Source organism: Tachypleus tridentatus, chromosome 2 (assembly GCF_004210375.1).
Source record: "Tachypleus tridentatus isolate NWPU-2018 chromosome 2, ASM421037v1, whole genome shotgun sequence".
Lineage (NCBI taxonomy): Eukaryota > Metazoa > Arthropoda > Merostomata > Xiphosura > Limulidae > Tachypleus > Tachypleus tridentatus.
Window position 1 is genome coordinate 144,023,764 of NC_134826.1, and position 18,987 is coordinate 144,042,750.

At 34.4% G+C, this 18,987-nt stretch overlaps 1 protein-coding gene across 1 annotated transcript; it reads right to left on the reverse strand.

Moving 5' to 3' along the window:
* Window positions 1-549: 549 nt before the first annotated feature.
* On the reverse strand, window positions 550-4,002 carry LOC143245285 (innexin inx2-like). The gene has a single exon (XM_076491456.1). It carries the CDS (start codon window positions 3,857-3,859, stop codon window positions 2,777-2,779), a length of 1,083 nt encoding a protein of 360 aa, XP_076347571.1. The 5' UTR covers window positions 3,860-4,002; the 3' UTR covers window positions 550-2,776.
* Between the last annotated feature and the right edge of the window lie 14,985 nt (window positions 4,003-18,987).

An 18,987-nucleotide genomic window follows, 5' to 3' on the forward strand; every position in this document is an offset into this window, starting at 1 on the left:
TGACAACTCGATACTGTGAATCGAAACGTTGTAATGATTAAACTCGAAATGGTACATTTGTAGTGTATATTTTTAAAATAGTTGTTCAGTTCAATAGGTTCCTTTCAAACAATGGTAACTTGCTTTCTGTTAGTTTTAATACTATATGGTGTATAGTAATCATTTTTAAATTTAATTATATAATAACCCAAACAGGTTTATCATTCAAAACATCCACTAGGTGTCTTCGTTAGGAATTTGACTCCAAAGATACACTTAACAGTTATTGTTATTACAGTTTTACTTTTATCGCGAAAACACAAATTTAAATGTATTTTTCTTAATAACAGTCCAACGAAATGTGAAAAGCTAACAATGTAAAATTTGAAGTAGAAACAAAATTCTAAGAATTAAATTTTCAATGATCATTTCAAACTATCACCGGTTTCAGTTTTGTTTTGTTTGTGCATAAATTGTTAAACTTTTAACTCAACTACGACAAGCTAGAGTTAATTTTACTACCGTTATATAAACTAATATTTTCTATAAATAAGTCACAGCTTGACTAAATACTGATAAATGTTTATTCCTTATAAAAAAAATAGGCGTACAAAATATACTTTTCAAACACCAGAAACTTTCCGCAGATGGTCGGTCCATTGTAACCTATTACACCTGTTAAAATAACATTCAGAACATTACTTGTAGCTTTTAACGTCGGAGACAACACTTGGTAAATTGTCTCAATTGCACCTTCTAGTAAATAAGAATCGATTAACAAAACACCTCTTAATTAAACAATAAGTGACAGTAGTTTCACTGTTGGCAGAGCTTAAAACTATACTTCAGTTTGGTTAGGCATAGTTTAATTTATTAATCAGAGTTAGTTTACAAATAACACAGGCTTGAGAGATAAGAAAAATAATTTTGATAAATAGACGTGTGAAATAATTTGGTTGGAAATTCTCTTTATATATAGAAGCTGTTTTATAAATTCGAATTTATTAATTATAAGGATGACGGTAACAGAGCGAGTAATTAGCACACGAAAAATAAACATTATAAAAATTATTTTCACAAAATATATTTTTTAAATGGCAATAATTCACGTATTAGACACAAAATGGATTTCGGTATGAAATATGAGAAACATCAACATTTCACTGATTGACCATTGATGTGAGAGGTGTCGTAATCTGGTCCCGTGCAACATTCATATAAAAAGATACTATCATAAAACGTTAAATTTGATCTACATTATCTAATACATATAAATCTAATGATATATCACTAGGCATATTATTTGCATTTTTTCTTAATTGGTTTTTAACAAAAAACATTTTCCCAAATTATTTAGATTGTCATCACAATTAATTTATAATAAAATAATTTCACAAAATATTTAGCTTTGTTTAAAGACAGTTTCTTATTTAAAAACACTATTCTACTGCTATAAAACACTGAAACAGAATATTTGAAAGTGTTCGAAAACCACTTGCGTGGTGGCGCTCGCACAATAGAAACGCCATAGAATTATTTGGTCCCATTTTTCACGCCAACTCCGATTAAATACTGGTAAGTTTATAGTATCTTAAATGCGCTCGAACTTTACGCACAAAATTTCAGCTGCTAAGGAAAGAAATTGGAGTATTATTTTGGTCTTACATAAAAAGCCACACAAAAAAACAACAACTTAATCTACATACAAACAAAGGCTGAGAAAAACGAACAATATATTTACTCTGTATTGAGATGCAACACATTTCTTCACAAAAATGGTTACTCACGTAGAACTTTGACGTATCGTTGGGAAAATACGGTTTCTTTACGAATACTGACACTTCAAGTTTGATACAGAATAAAAGTATTAAACAATTATTAAATAGGGGAAAACAGAAAGCCAGGTACAAGCTTCACCGTCAGCACACAGCTCGAATAGAGGTTTTACTAAAGTCAGTATAATTAATTGCTTATCACGAATGTTTGTTTGAAACTTATACTAATATGCATGTGTTAGCTGCATCCTCGACTAAAGGGCGAGTCATGTCGCAATAAACAAAACAGAATTTAAGGTTATGTCTATTATTATAACTCCAACTTATCACTCTTGCGTTGAGCCATATCAGCTACTATATTTTGTTTTCATGAAGTCTTTATCAAAAATAAAATCTCACGAAAAAAAATAAAGTAAGAGAGGAATAATCTACAAGTAATTTGTCAAACAAAGCTAATGAACATGATGATACATTTGTCCGTTAAAGTTAAAACCAGACACAAACTGTTATTGCAAGATATTAATCACATAAATTTATATCAGAACCAGCCACCTATTATCTAAAGAGAAAATGAAGTTAGACCTGGTAATGAATATGGTTAATTAAATATTTACGTTCATGTTTAAATATATTAGAATTAATTGTTCATTATTTGTAATATATTTTTAGTCTTAACATTTCCGACAATAATATATTCATAGGTTAACAATATAATAAATACAGCTTGACTGAGAATTGGTTCTATAATCACTGTACCACTTTAGCTCTGTTTGACAACTTACTGTAGCGCCAATATTTCTTAAACAACTTAAATACACAAAACTAGACAAAAGAAAGAAATGATAGAGTTGAAATACTAAATCTTATATTAAAGTAATTAAAAATTAAATCTTATATTAAACTTCATGGAAGAGTTGCTACATTACACGAGCTTCGAGGCAGTGGCGTAGATGTAGCTAAAATTGTGTTTAGAAGTTAACGCAGGGAAAAATAAAACAGTAAATCTACCAATTAGTAAAGATTCAAGCCTTGTCAAAATCCTTTCCTTCTAGTTTCCTTGCGAAATCCGCAATAACATCTCGGAAGTTTAGAGGGTCGAGGTTCTTGCATAGCAAATCCAGAATTAACCAGTCTCCTAGCCTACACTTTTCAACAACAGATTCGAGGTAATCTCGATTGGCCATGCGACAGCGGGACTTCAGAATGGTGATCCTGAGTTTAGGAACGAATACGATGGCTGCTCGGTAAACCAAAACTAAGCCAGACAAGATAGCTAGTATAACGAACCAGAACCAGAGGAAGACGTATATCTTCTCATTTATTATGTTGATGGGAAGAATGCACATGGCGTCGTGACGCTGGACGTCTCCGGAGGAACCGTATTTGTGGAAGGTACACTTGGTCAGTCGAGGAAACACTTTGATCATTGGATCGTATCGAACTGACCAGTCCCATTCGGTGAACTGGATGACTTTAGAACCGTAAGTGGAAAACTCTCCTTGAAGGAAAGTGTCCATCAAGAACATCTGACCAACCACGTTGGCAAAATTCATGGCTTCGGCCAGGACGTAGCTGATGAAATAAAAATTATGGTTGTTGAGATTTGCCATTAAATACTCAACGAGCAGCGATCGTTTCTCATCCTTAGAACTCTGTGATAAAATACAAGAGTTTAAGCCTAAAACGAGGTTTTTTAACCTGCCACCTTCCATAGCTTTCCAGAAGTAGCGAGGAACATAGAACAGAGCAGCTTGAAGGAACAGAACAAAACACACCCACTGGTAGTAGGCATGGTAAATTCTCTTTTCTCCTGGGGAATAACTATCCACTCCTGGATAAGGCACTTCGATTCCAACTTTTTTGAACCATGCGTCTTCGACACTAAACGTCGTGTGTATCCAACAGAACGTATCCAATAAGTTCGTAGGTATGTCGTCTTTCGAAATGCAGTCGATGGGGTCACCAATGTACTGTCTTCCAGTCACAAGAAGACTGCAACCTATTAAAAACACCATTGTTGCCTTGTAGTGTAATCGGAAAACATTGTTGTCGATTATAGTGTATTCGGTTTTGAAGAATCCTTTAAGATTACCGAGTATATCCATGTTGGTAGCGAAACAGAGAAAATTCCAATTTTTCTAGTGCAATTTTTTTTTAAAGCAAATTTACAAGCCGGTTAAAAACGTATTTATCCGAGTTCGAGCGAAACTAAGAGCTACGCACCGTATAACACTTGGTTTAAGTGACCCGAGTGATACTTTTAGCCAATCACGTTCTAGAATGCCAGATATAGAGAATGCTCGATACAGGGCCCCATACAAATACTCTGATGAAATTTTTATTCTCCCATAATACTCCGCGTAATGCCAACGCGTTCAAACGTAATTAATCGTAACCACTAAGGCTCTTCAATGGAAATTTATGATGCTATACGGATCGTCCTTTGTTTATCTAAAATATCCTGGTTATAATCCATCGCGGTTTTCTCATGCATTAGAAATATTAAATAATCAAACAACGCTGTGTCTTTCCATTATATGATTTTAGTGTATGCAAGGCACTACAATTTAGTGAATATTTGATTACAATACTACTACTTCGTGAATGTTCTGTTACTTACCTTAAGGTAAGTAGGCACGATTTTACTGATCGTCTTAGCGATTGGCTAATATTTATTTAAATTCAGAGATATTTCATCCTCAATGCATTCCAAATGTTTATTACTACTGAACATCTTCCCGTTACTGTTCCAAATTATTTTGCTCTGCTAGCCTTTTTTTCTTTGCTGGTTATAGACCAGTCAAAAACCTAAAAACATTGACCACATATTTTTTTTCTCGTACAACAAGCCTTGTTTTTTGAATTTCGCGAAAGGCAGCACGAGGGCTATCTACGCTAGCCGTCCCTAATTCAGCAGGAAAGAAAGAAGCTATTTATCACCACCAACAGCCAGCTCTTTGGCTACACTTTTACCAACGAATAGTGGGATTAACCGCCACATTAAAATGCCCCCACAGCTGAAATAGCGAGCATGTTTGGTGTAATGGGGATTCGAACCCGTGATCATCAAATTACGAGTTGAGTAATCTGATAAAAGATGTCACGTTATAAATGTATTGATCTAATATAATAAGTTAATTAGAACTACTAACTACTCTACATTGTTCAAGTTGATCCAATATAATAAATTAACTACAACTACTAACTACTCTACATTGTTCAAGTTGATCCAATATAATAAATTAACTACAACTACTAACTACTCTACATTGTTCAAGTTGATTCAATATATTAAATTAACTACAACTACTAACTACTCTACATTGTTCAAGTTGATTCAATATATTAAATTAACTACAACTACTAACTACTCTACATTGTTCAAGTTGAACCAATATAATAAATTAACTACAACTACTAACTACTCTACATTGTTCAAGTTGAACCAATATAATAAATTAACTACAACTGCTAACTACTCTACATTGTTGTAGTTGATCCAATGTAATAAGTTAACTAGAACTATTAACTACTCTACATTGTTGTAGTTGAACCAATATAATAAGTTAACTAGAACTACTAACTACTCTACATTGTTGTAGTTGATCCAATATATTAAATTAACTACAACTACTAACTACTCTACATTGTTGTAGTTGATCCAATATAATAAGTTAATTAGAACTACTAACTACTCTACATTGTTGTAGTTGATCCAATATAATAAGTTAACTAGAACTACTAACTACTCTACATTGTTGTAGTTGATCCAATATAATAAATTAACTAGAACTACTAACTACTCTACATTGTTGTAGTTGATCCAATATAATAAGTTAATTAGAACTACTAACTACTCTACATTGTTGTAGTTGATCCAATATAATAAGTTAATTAGAACTACTAATTACTCTACATTGTTCAGGATTGTATCATTTTTTAAATTAAATACATCCAACAACTGCGATAAGTCAAATCACATAAAAACCAAAACCTAAAATAATGATAAACTTATTTGAATCTCAAGCTGTTTCATGTTACAAACGTCATACAAATTTACAAAATTTTGGGTTTGAATCCAAGTTGGACAAAATGTAATATTCCGTCGCGTAGTTTTACACTAAAAGTACAAAAACCAATGACTGATAAAAATAAAAAAAAAAGACTGTTTATTTTTACAAATATATCTAGATTATCCACCCTGAACAGACTGTACGGATTGGTCCCATGACTTTGTCGTTACAAGCCTATAAGCTTAACTTACGTCAACCGTGCGGTGATACAAAAAATAAATAAATATATTTAAGGATACTGCCCACTAACTTTTATCTTATCCAAATTGTTATACTTCCTACCATATTTTATGTTAGTGCAAGTTCAATGTTAGTATTTAAATAATACATATAATTATATTACTATGCCATATATGGCACAATATTCGACTATAGTATTGGAGGCTATATAAAACCAAATTATAATTTTCTATATTTTCAGTGCTGAATAAGTACAACTAAGGATATTTATTCTTTCAAAACCTAAATAAAATCCACATATCCTATTTGTTTGACAAAAACGATGAAGCCTCTCTGCTTTAAGTTCTTCCAAAAACAAACATGGGTATAGTAGTGCCATCTGTTGAACTTAATGAAAACTAAATGTTCAAACATTGACATTGTTTTACATTCCCACGGTGGGCCAGTACTGAACGGTAAGTTCACGGACTTCATTTGTTAAAATTCGGTCTTCAATCTTCGTGGTGAGCAGAGCGCAAATAGTCTGCTATATAGCCTTGCGCTAAAACCTAAAACTAAAAAGGTGTCAAATACAAGTCTGTGAATGGTGTTCGTATTCAAGGTCGCGTGACATAGAAAAACGACAACATTGGCTGGAGTCGAAAGTTTGTAGCTGAGTGTCACATGACCTGTAGATTGTTTGTTTGTTTTGGAATTTCGCACAAAGCTACTCGAGGGCTATCTGCACTCGCCGTCCCTAATTTTGCAGTGTAAGACTAGAGGGAAGGCAGCTAGTCATCACCACCCACCGCCAACTCTTGGGCTACTCTTTTACCAACGAAAAGTGGGATTGACCGTAACATTATAACGCCCCCACGGCTGGGAGGGCGAGCATGTTTGGCGCGACTCGGGCGCGAACCCGCGACCCTCAGATTACGAAGCGCACGCCTTAACGCGCTAGGCCATGACCTGTAGAACTTCAACACAAATGCAAAGGCATTTCTGCTTGTTATTTAGCGCGAGCTAGAATTCTTCAAATTATTTGTATAAAATATTACTAAATATTTTAAAGCAAGTAAAAAATATTAATATATTTAACTAACTCATAAAACAAACTATAAAACCGTAAAAAAAAATATTTTTCTATATTCAACCCTCATCAAAACATATCAGTTAGCCTCGCGGAAGATTAATTTGTTATTAAAAACATTTTTTTTTTTAATTACAAGAATAGTTTTTGTCCTTTTACATAAAGCATGGGCCAGGCATGGCCAAGCGTGTTAAGGCGTTCGACTCGTAATCTCAGGGTCGTGGGTTCGAATCTCGGTCGTACCAAACATGCTCGCCCTTTCAGCCGTGAGGGCATTATAATGTGATGGCCAATCCCACTTTTCGTTGGTAAAAGAGTAGTCCAAGGGTTGGCGGTGGATGGTGATGACTAGCTGCTTTCCTCTAGTCTTACCCTGCTAAATTAGGGACGGCTAGCACAGATAGCCCTCGAGTAGCTTTGTGCTAAATTCCAAAACAAACAAACAAACAAGCTAAATTAGAGACGGCTAGCGCAGATAACCCTAGTGTAGCTTGCGCGATATTTAAACCCAACCCACTATCCTAAGTTTTAGTTTTGTAATGCAACCTATTGGAGGATTGTTTGATTATTACAGATGAAATAGTAGGTGTTTATTGTTATTGTTTTGGTACAATAAGCGACTTTAGTTACTTGTATATAATACAAAAACGTTCAATTTTACACTAGACATTTTCGTAAAAGACAGTTCAGACAACGCTAATTAACCGAGTATAACTCATGCGACTCCGCTCCTAGAGGGCGCTAATCTTTGTTTTATGATTTTCTTGGTTTACTTTGAAATTCGCGCAAAGCTACTCCAGCGTATTTGCGCTAGCCGTTCCTAATTCAGCAGTATAGGACCAGAGGGAAGGCAGCTAGCCATCACCACCCACCGCCAACTCTTGGACTACTCCTTTACCAAAGATTAGTGGTATTAAACGTCACATTATAACGCCAACATGGTTGAAAGGACGACCATGTTTGGTGTGACGGGGATTCAAACCCAAGACCTTCAGATCACGAGCCGAGTGAGTACCTTAATCACCTGGCCTATGCATTTCTTAACGGTTATTAGCAACACTAAATCTGTTAAAATTACTGTTGCTGTTGTTGGTCATCAGTTAAATCAGTGGACTGATTTACCGTCTTGTGCCCCCTCAAACCCCGAATTTCCGTCATATAAGCCACGTTTTTATATATTTAAATTGTCTTACTTTTGTTTTCATCTGTTTTCGAGAAAGTTTCCACGTTCTTCTTTTAACACTCTAATTTAGAATTTTAGAAGTGTTCATAAACGAAAATAATTAATTAACTGAAAATCAAGACACAAGTAAGATAAAACAATGTTTTATTTTGCTAACGTGTTCAATAAAATACTACGGCGGCTCAGTATGGCCACGTGGTTAAGGTACTCGACTCGTAATCTGAGAGTCGCGGATTCGAGTCCCCATCACACCAAACATGTTCACCCTTTCAGCTGTGGCGGCGTTATAAGGTGACGGTCAATCCCACTATTCGTTGGTAAAAGATTAGCCCAAGAGTTGGCAGTGGGTGGTGATGACTAGCTGTTTTCCCTCTAGTCTTACACTGTTAAATTAGGGACGGCTAGCACAGATAGCCCTCATGTAGCTATGTGCGAAATTCGAAGCAAACAAGAAAAAAGAATACTACGGTTTTAAACTGCTCAGTTTTCACACGTTTGTACATGTGTTTGTGAAACGTGTGTTACGCCAGTTTCGTTACTCAAGTCCATAGCCGTGTGTGTGTGTCGGTGTTTTTGTGAACTCGTTTTATGCGTAACTTTATTTCCTTTGGTATGACTGCAAATCCACATTTATATATAGTAATTACATTATTAGAGACCATTAGGAACTTGTTGCCGGTAATGTTCACACGCGTGTTTTCTGAAACGTGTGGTGGTTAATTGTCGTCACTTGTATTCCAAAGTAACATGAGATAAATCACTCTTCATACTCCCCTTTGTGAAGCCTCAAGGACAGTATTACAAAGTCCAAGACAGTTTTGACCCAGATTTAGTCCATTTATGTGTAATAAAATGATATATTTACATATACCATTGAATGCCACATCTAGTATTTACTTTCTCTGTTTGTTTTCACAGAAACTAATTCGTGTTTCATATTTAGATTCTTTTTTTGTGTGTTTTTACAAAACGTATTCTAGATTCAGATATATTCTAGTAAGTTTTCTGTTTAAATTACTTAGTTTCAGCATTTTTGTAAAGCTACAAAGCGATACGTCACAATAACTTCTTTATGTCATTACAAATAGGCGAGATTCAGGACAGCTAGTTCACATTTCAAACTCTTCAGATGCTGGTTTTATTATCGAGTAGAATGCGTTTCTGTGACAACTGTAGATCCTCGATTCCACATTGCGGACAAGCAAACACTAGACCACACCTGGTTACTTCAATTTTTTTTTTCTTTTTCGGTTATAAATTTACTTTTGTGTTTCATTTCTTACTATTTGATTTAAAGAATTATTTGTAATTTGGATTTCATTTGATGGTCTTTTTGTTTTCCGTTGACATTTTTAGTCAGTTTCAGTTTAAGGTTTGAAATTTTATTTTTTCATAAGTTTTCTTAGTTTTAAATCACGGGTGAAGGATTGGTTTAAAACTTTAAAGATTTATTGGAAACTTATGTCACACTTTTTTGTGTCAGATAATTAAGCAATAAATATACTAGTATCGCACAAATACGACAAAGATTAAGTGCATTGTATTGTATTCAAGCGATGTGGAGACTTGTCAAGTCGAATTATTTCATGTCGCCATGTCTGGTTGTGGTTAGGGCGCTTGACTTGCAACGTGAAGGTCGCGATTTGTTTATTTGTTTGTTTTGAAATTTCGCACAAAGCTACTCAAGGGCTATCTGTGCTAGCCGTCTCTAATTTAGCAGTGTAAGACTAGAGGGAAGGCAGCTAGTCATCACCACCCACCGCCAACCCTTGGGCTACTCTTTTACCAAAGAATAGTGGGATTGACTGTAACATTATAACGCCCCCACGGCTGAAAGGGCGAGCATGTTTGGCGCGACCGGGATGCGAACCCGCGACCCTCAGATTACGGAAGGTTGCGAGCTCAAATCACCGTTCCACCAAACATGCTCGCCTTTCAGCCGTAGGGGTGTTAAAATATGACTGGCCATCCCACTATTCGTTGGTAAAAGAGTACCCTAAGATTTGGCGGTGGGAGGTGATGACTGGCTAGCTGCCTTCTCTCTAGTTTTAACACTTCCAAATTAAGAACGGCTAGCTTGTTATTTTATAACACGATTACAATGTATGTTTTTTTCTTATAATTAATTTATTTTGTAAGTTTTTATTTCTATTTATCTATTTTTGTCCCTGTTCCATTTTTCTTTATTTTGTAAATGTCTTTTCCGTGTAGGAGAAATGAGGCTATAAACTGTAGATTTGAGAAACATAAACATCTGGACGTGAAATTCAAACCAAAGGAAACCAAGTCAACTGTATGCAAAATATCCAACATATACTGCATTCCCCTTTCTCTGACCTTGGCATGACCTACTCTTTAGACAGTGTTCAGATTAGGATACTATACAAGCGTTATAAGCTTGTCCCTAATTTAGTGGTGCAAGACTACAAGGAAGGCAACTAGTCATCACCGTCTACCGCCAACTCTTGGGCTACTCTTTTGACAACGAATAGTGGATTTGACCCTCACATAATAACGCCCCCACGGCTGAAACGGCGAGCATGTTTGGTGCGACGGGGACTCGAACCCGCGACCCTCAGATTACGAGTCGCACGACTTAACACGCTTGGCCATGCCGGGTCGTAATCTGTGAGAAAGTTAGCGTTAATACAATATAGTGGTTGAACTACTGATTATGCGACGTCACACTTAAGATCCTAACATAGCGCGCGCAATTGGAAGTAAGCCTAATCAGAATTAGGTTTTCGATATTAGCGCAGAGAATCAGAGGCTAGGCTAAGCAAGCCCTCCCTGTTTGAAGTTATAGACTACAAAAAAAGGCAGTTGGTCAACAGCAACCACAGCCAACTCTTGGGCTACACTGATCGAATATTGCAATTTGATGGTCATTCCTGCATTGTGGCCAAGATCCCAAAGAGCGAATCGCGAAATAGGACGCGAATCAGAGACTCTCAAATTCATAGTCCAGCTCTTTATTAAGTAGGCCAAGCCCTTCCCAATACGTAACTAAGTCTTCAGTTGTATTTAATACTGTATTAATACTGACATATGTGTATTGTCCGATATCTGAATAATTTATGTAAAAGTAAAATAATCTCAATAATGAAAAATTATATGTTGTAAAAAAAATTAAAAAAATGAAACTGCTCACATGTGAGCGTTTGTCGACAAAGGTCAAGGTTTGACCCAAATACCAACAGCAAATTAAATGAACAATCACTCACCATTATGAAACCAATCACAATATCACCTGTCGATAAATATCAGTCAAAACATTTTGATGTTTTATGGTACAAGACAAGATCTAAATATTTAATATTTTTGATTTGATATTAATCCATTTGACATAAGAAAGAAATATTTCACAGTTATATATGTTTACGAACTGTTATCGTAAACTGAATATACTTATTAATTATACTTTTCCACAACAAAAAAATTGACAGTGTAATAAGAATCTACTGTAATTAAACTCACAACTTGGTCGAGGTTGATTTGATAAAAGGACTCGATTGTATTTTTTTGTAGTAAACATTTTTCTACATGTTGATAAAATGGTACTTTAATAGTAGGATACAAAACAATTATTATACTTAAATTATAGACATATAACAACACTACGAGCTGCAATTTTAACCAACGATCTACAACAGCTAAACAAACCACGAGATTTTAACAACGTCAGCTCATTGGTCAGAGGACAAACATTTTTACAAACAAGTATCAAACAGAATAACGGTTAACAAAGGCACAGTTGGATCTGGATATACAAACATTCTTTTGTAAATATTCTAAATATTACAATCTAAACTACTTTTATGTTTTGGGTTTGTACAAACAAGAGCTTTGATGTTTGTTGACGTAAGAAAACATACGAGGCACAAAATGCTTCCTAGACTCTCTGTCTAATGTCCCTAATTACAAGTGTTCTCTGGTACATCCTTCGCAGCGTGACTTAATTGTTCGTCTTTGTTCTGTTGTCTTGATTCAATACGGTTTGTGTGCCCTTTTCTGGTGTTTTTACATAAGTGACTTAATTGTTTATTGTTTTTCAATGTGATTTGTTTGTATTCGTTCTATTGTTTGACTCAATGTGACTTTATTGTTTGTATTCGTTCCGTTGTTTGACTCAACGTGACTTAATTGTTTGTATTCGTTCCGTTGTTTGACTCAGCGCAACTTAATTGTTTGTATTCGTTCCGTTGTTTGACTCAACGTGATTTAATTGTTTCTATTAGTTCTGCTGCTTGACTCAACGTGACTTAATTGTTTGTATTCGTTCCGTTGTTTGACTCAACTTGACTTAATTGTTTGTATTAGTTCTGCTGCTTGACTCAACGTGACTTAATTGTTTGTATTCGATCTGTTGTTTGACTCAACATGACTTAATTGTGTGTATTCGTTCTGTTGTTTGACTCAATGTGACTTAATTGTTTGTATGCTGGACTTTGACTTAATTGTTTGTATTCCTTCTGTTGTTTGACTCAATGTGACTTAATTGTTGGTATGCGTTCTGTTGTTTGACTCAATGTGACTTAATTCTTTGTATTCCTTCTGTTGCTAGACTCAACATGACTTAATTGTTTGTATTCGTTCTGTTTTTTGACTCAACGTGACTTAATTGTTTGTATTCGATCTGTTGTTTGACTCAACGTGACTTAATTGTTTGTATTCCTTTTGTTGTTTGACTCAACTTGACTTTATTGTTTGTATTAGTTCTGCTGCTTGACTCAACGTGACTTAATTGTTTGTATTCGATCTGTTGTTTGACTCAACATGACTTAATTGTGTGTATTCGTTCTGTTGTTTGACTCAATGTGACTTAATTGTTTGTATTCCTTCTGTTGCTGGACTCAATGTGACTTAATTGTTTGTATTCCTTCTGTTGCTGGACTCAATGTGACTTAATTGTTTGTATTCCTTCTGTTGCTGGACTCAATGTGATTTAATTGTTGGTATGCGTTCTGTTGTTTGACTCAATGTGACTTAATTCTTTGTATTCCTTCTGTTGTTTCTATTCCTTCTGTTACTAGACTCAACATGACTTAATTGTTTGTATTCCTTTTGTTTCTGGACTCAATGTGACTAAATTGTTTGTATTCCTTCTGTTGTTTGACTCAATGTGACTTAATTGTTTGTATTCGATCTGTTGTTTGACTCACTGTGACTTAATTGTTTGTATTCCTTCTGTTGTTTGACTCAATGTGACTTAATTGTTTGTATTCGTTCTGTTGCTTGACCTAACATGACTTAATTGTTTGTATTCCTTCTGTTGTTTGACTAAATGTGACTTAATTGTTTGTATTCCTTCTGTTGTTTGACTCAATGTGACTTAATTGTTTGTATTCCTTCTGTTGTTTGACTCAATGTGACTTAATTGTTTGTCCCTCTTCTCTTTAGTCTCAGTGTGACTGAAGTTCTAATTCTGTTACTTTTACTCAGAATGTCTTAATTGTTTGTAGTTTTCTATTGTTTTATATCAGAACTTTGACAACTGCTAATGTAATTGAAATCCTATATTATAGTTTTTCTAATACCATGAAATGAATTTTCATAATTGTATAAAGTAGAGTAATTCATGTAAACCATCTTAAAGACAACTATCGTGTTTGTACGAAGTAAGCTAAACAATGCAGTTGTTCTTAAGTATTTCTTTATGACTATATAAAGTAGGGTAATCAGTGTAATATTTCCTGAATATTACTTCATGAGTGTATGAAATAAGTTAATCCATTATGTGGATGACTGAACCTGGAATAAGGATATCTTTTAATTTATTCAATTAGATAAATATACGTGGAGTTTGCTCGAGGTTTATTAGTCAGCGATCTTTTGTAAATAGTTACTAAGTAACATGAATATCACAAAATCAGATACTGTTAAATTTGGCCATGTATTTCAGCTGTGTTCGTTAAAGAAATCCATTGTTGGGAGATAGAGGTATGAAAATATTTTTTTCGTGAAAATAAACAGTTACGTCTATAAACAGATATAAACAGATATACCAAATCTTTAACTATGTATTATACACATCTATATTATAAGTTATATCATGGGGAAAATGATTCAAAATGCATCATGGTATTTTAAATCATTTGAGTATCTAACGTATAATACAATAACCGTATTATAAAAATACGTCGACTAACAAGTTGAATGTAATGTTTCATAACGTTTCTCACCAAACGATCATACAGTGATCTGACTGAGCTGTACGGGTTCTGAGTTTGTACAGCGTTTGTCCTAAACAGTTTGTTGTTTTGTTTTCGTCTAGATTTTGATAGTTTTATTCCAAGTCGATATATAATTAACATGAAATAATTAGTTTTGCAGTTCGAAGTTAAAGGTCCAGCTTAGCTCAAATGAATACAAAACAATAATTTACTGATTCACAGAAAATAATGGTTTAACACGTGCATGTTTGTGCCTCTGTGTTAAATTCAAATCATTTTTCACTAAACTACTGAGAAAAAATTCGACAAAGCGTAGAAGATACAGGCAGATGATTACAAGCCACGTGCGTTCATGTTGACAAATACGATACTCTGATATTAACCTAAAGTTGCTCAATCACTTCCTGTGTTGTGCTTTGAGCTACTATTACTGAGGAAAGAACAAACGATTGAATATTATTTACACGACGTTGGACGGACGTAGCTGTAATTTACCAATATTGAACAGATGTCGCCTGTGTATCTCAGAACTGCTGGTATGGGTATTAACACTTTTATTGATAAGCAGAGAACAACGTTTCGACCTTCCTAGGTCATCTTCAGGTTGTTATCGCCTTTGATGGTCCACGTTTTTCGATACACAGTTTGACGAATTTTATAGTGAATCGTACGCATCACTAGCTCTTAAAGCTTCGGTTGTTGTTTTTGCTTGTGTTTTGAATTATTCAGAGACTATTTACACTACCTTCATACTTCCTGTTGTGTTAGGTTGTTAGAACACATACGTGTACAAAGTGTGCTAGTCTACGGATTCACAACTCTAGAATCAGGGGTTCGATACCTTTTGATAACACAGCAGTTAGCCTCATGTGACTAAAGGCAGACTAGAGTTGTCAGTTACAACGAATAAAATAATTATAATAAAAAACTGGCGTAAATAATAATTAGAAATAATTGCAAATAGTAAGCGCTTCGAAAAGGCTTTCTGTTACAAAACATTGAGATTTAAGATTATAATGCTTGTTAATATTCGTAGACCGAAGACAGTTTCCAAATAACGTTCGTTACATAGCCAACATTTAAGGAGTATATTTTGATTAAAAATGTACATAACAGAAAAATTCCAATAATTACTAAGTAAAAGCAAAGGGTGTTTGTTTGTTTGTGTTTGAATTTCGTGCAAAGCTACTCGAGGGTTATCTGCGCTAGCCGTTCCTAATTTAGCAGTGGAAGACTAAAGGGAAGGCAGCTAGTCATCACCACCCACCGCCAACACCTGGGCTACTCTTTTTACTAACGAATAGTGAGATTAACCGTAATATTATAACACCCTCACGGATGAAATGGCAAGCATTGTTTGGTGCGACCGGGATTCGAACCCGCAAATTACGAGTCGAACGCCTTAACCCATTTTGCCATGCCGGGCCTGAAAGTAAAGGGAAACATGTCAATTACACTTTATCTCGCATATTCAGAGCTGACAAAGTCTTTCCCCTCATTGGACTGGTTGGGATATGGCAGATATTGTAGTGAGTGGTCTTAGCCCTTTATGTATCATCAATTTTGATGAACAACAACTGATATGAATAACTTATAAGAAATCTGTAAAAGAATTAAGTCAAAACAGTTGTTTCTACACTGATTCATTCAAGTTTGGTAAAGTTTATCTGGCACGTATTTCAAACACGTGCTCCAGTTTTCTACGTCATCACGTTAACAGAAACTGACGTGAACGAGCCTCTAGTTGAAGATAGAAGCTTGCTCTCCTGACAAAGAAACTCTCTCTGAGGCCGCCTGTAGACACTTAACTGAATAAATGATCTTTGATAGCAAATGAGGTCATTGAACGGCTATAAAGTGTCTGTAAACGTACACAACAAGGTCTAAACTACAGAATAAAGTGAGCAAAAATCTATGTCGTATTAAACCGTACTTGGCTTTTTAAAAACTACACTAAAGACAATATCATGTATTGTTATTTTAACTCAATTTAAGACGCTTTGCTATATAATATTTGGTGTCTGATAATTTAAAATCATTACTAATGTTTGGAGTCGTACAATTTATGTGAATTTCCTAACTATTTCGTATGAATCGACTCATCAGAGAAAGTATGTTTTTTTGGAATTTCTACACGAGATAAACAAAGCAAGAGATGCCAGTGATAAACTTTAAAGGTTGATACAGAAAAGCTTTTCACTCGGTTCGGCATAGAAAAAAAACGGTACACTGAAACAGGAATACGGAAAAGCCAAACAACGATATTTTCAAATTATTAATAAGTGTTACACACAGATACCACAAGGACACAGAAAACTAAACACCTGCTTCCAACTAACTCGAAGTTGAAAGACCCTCTACAATATCAAGGCTTAAATAGTGCACTCTCGTCAGAGATGGTAACGTATTTTATTTAATGTTAAAGTATTCTACAGTAACTGTGTAATGAAGTCACCCCAATGATCTGTCACATTTACTGATTTGATTCAAGGGTTGCTTGAAGTGGCGACATATGTGATACAAGCGACCATCTTAGATAAACGTCTGTTCACAAATCGATATTAAATGACACGCAGCTGGAGAAAAAAATGCACACTAGACACAAGCAGTGCTGACAAGAAAATTCTAACTATGGCTTTGAGTAAAGACTCGCATCAAAGCCAAATAAACTTTTGAAACGTAAACTTTTCAGTTCTATCTTAAGTAGGAAGTATACAATTGGATGAAACATATAACTATGTAGCACTGGGAAGATGTTATGATTTATGGTTATTTACGACGGGAATAGCTCAAAATAAAATGTTTGGTTAACAGACCCACTTTTAAGGTGACTGAAACTGATAGTACATCAGTTACGATCTATAAGTATTCTTTCTAGTACACAACAACTTGTGTTGTTCAAACATTTACTGGATGTTAAGTGAACCCAATAATACTTAAAAACAACTTATATTGAGCACGCATTCACTGGAATTTAAGTAAAACTAATAATACTTAAAGCTAAGATCTCTAAACATTCTAATAAAGTGTACCGCTAAGATATTTGTTGTACTTTAAGAGCAAAATTGTTATTTTTACAAACTGTAATTATTAAATTAACAGCATGTAAAAATTAAAAAGTAATCCATATCTCATAGTGACCTGACTGACAGTAAAGTGGTAATATAGTAAAGCTGGTTCAGTTCCAAAAATACGTTTTTATTGTTGTTTTAATTTCTGGAAGCATGTAAGAGGTCGCGTGATAGTTCTGAGGCGGAAGAATACAAACTACGATATATTTAAAGTTCATTCACATAGAGGGTGTATGATTACTATAAACTGGTTGGTGAGAAAGGAAGGGAGAAACCGTCTTATCTAATATAATTCGAATACTTATTTAATTGGATTTTTATTGCTTTCGAAAACACACACACACACAGTTTGAATTTATATACGACCAACAACAACGTTAGGGTAAATTGTTATGTAAACAACAATTTATTAAAAATGCCCTTCAATGTAATATACAGTAGGAATTTTTTATAAGCTTTTTACAATGTTTTAGGCTAACGATGGTATCTTGACTTGTATTAATTAACAATAGGTAAAAATTCATATCCTTATATTGAAACAAACGCTGTTTTAGCGATATTGTTGACAACGCGAAACACGTGACAAACTGCACGTGATAAAATGCTCTGAACTCTGTTGATTGTGATTAAATTTGAAAGAGAACAAAAGCACTTTTTAAAATTTATAAGATTTGATCTGTTTTCTATTAAACAACGTTGTGTCAAGATAATCAACTTTGAAAGGTATATATTAACAGTCATCTGTAAGCAAACTACAAAGTTTTAATACTTTAATATTTTTAAAACATGAAGTAAATCTCTGTGACACTTAGGCCTAAAATATTTCACGCGTTATTTATTTCTTTTTATTTATTATGTATTTATAGCAAAGCTACTAAAGCTATGTGCTACCGTATGTAATTACGAGCTGTTTACTAGATGAAGACAGCTAATCAGCTACACTTAAACGATTCACGATAAGAGATCAACTGTCACAACTATAACGCAGTCAAAACTTAAAGTGAGCCAGCTCCAAGTTTCAGACCTCTACAATAAAACAACAATGAACGTAATGCAAAACAAAATAATATTGTAACGAATTTTGTGTCATTATAATTAAAATACATCAAAGATTTCATTCAGAAAGAATCATTTGTTACAATATATATACATGTATTTCGAAAGCAGTGATTGGTTATTACATGTGTAATACAATCCTTTTAAGTGTGTTAGATTAATTTTCATTTCATACAACTGATACGGAATGATTGTTACTTGTAGACGTAAACGCTTAGTAAACAATATTATTACGTAACACACTACGACTAGAGAATAACCGGTTTAAACTGATACGTGTCTTAACAATGACAGCGTGACCAGTGCCCAGTTTGTAACCTTTATTAACGTGAATTATGTCTCCTGAAAAACGTCCTAACAATGGTAGAACGTCACAAAGGAAACATACTAAACCCGTCTTTCGAAAAGTAGAATGAGCCGATAAAATC

Excerpts from the sequence above, each read along its gene's own strand:
- LOC143245285 (XM_076491456.1), bottom strand. The coding sequence starts at position 3,859 with ATGGATATACTCGGTAATCTTAAAGGATTCTTCAAAACCGAATACACT.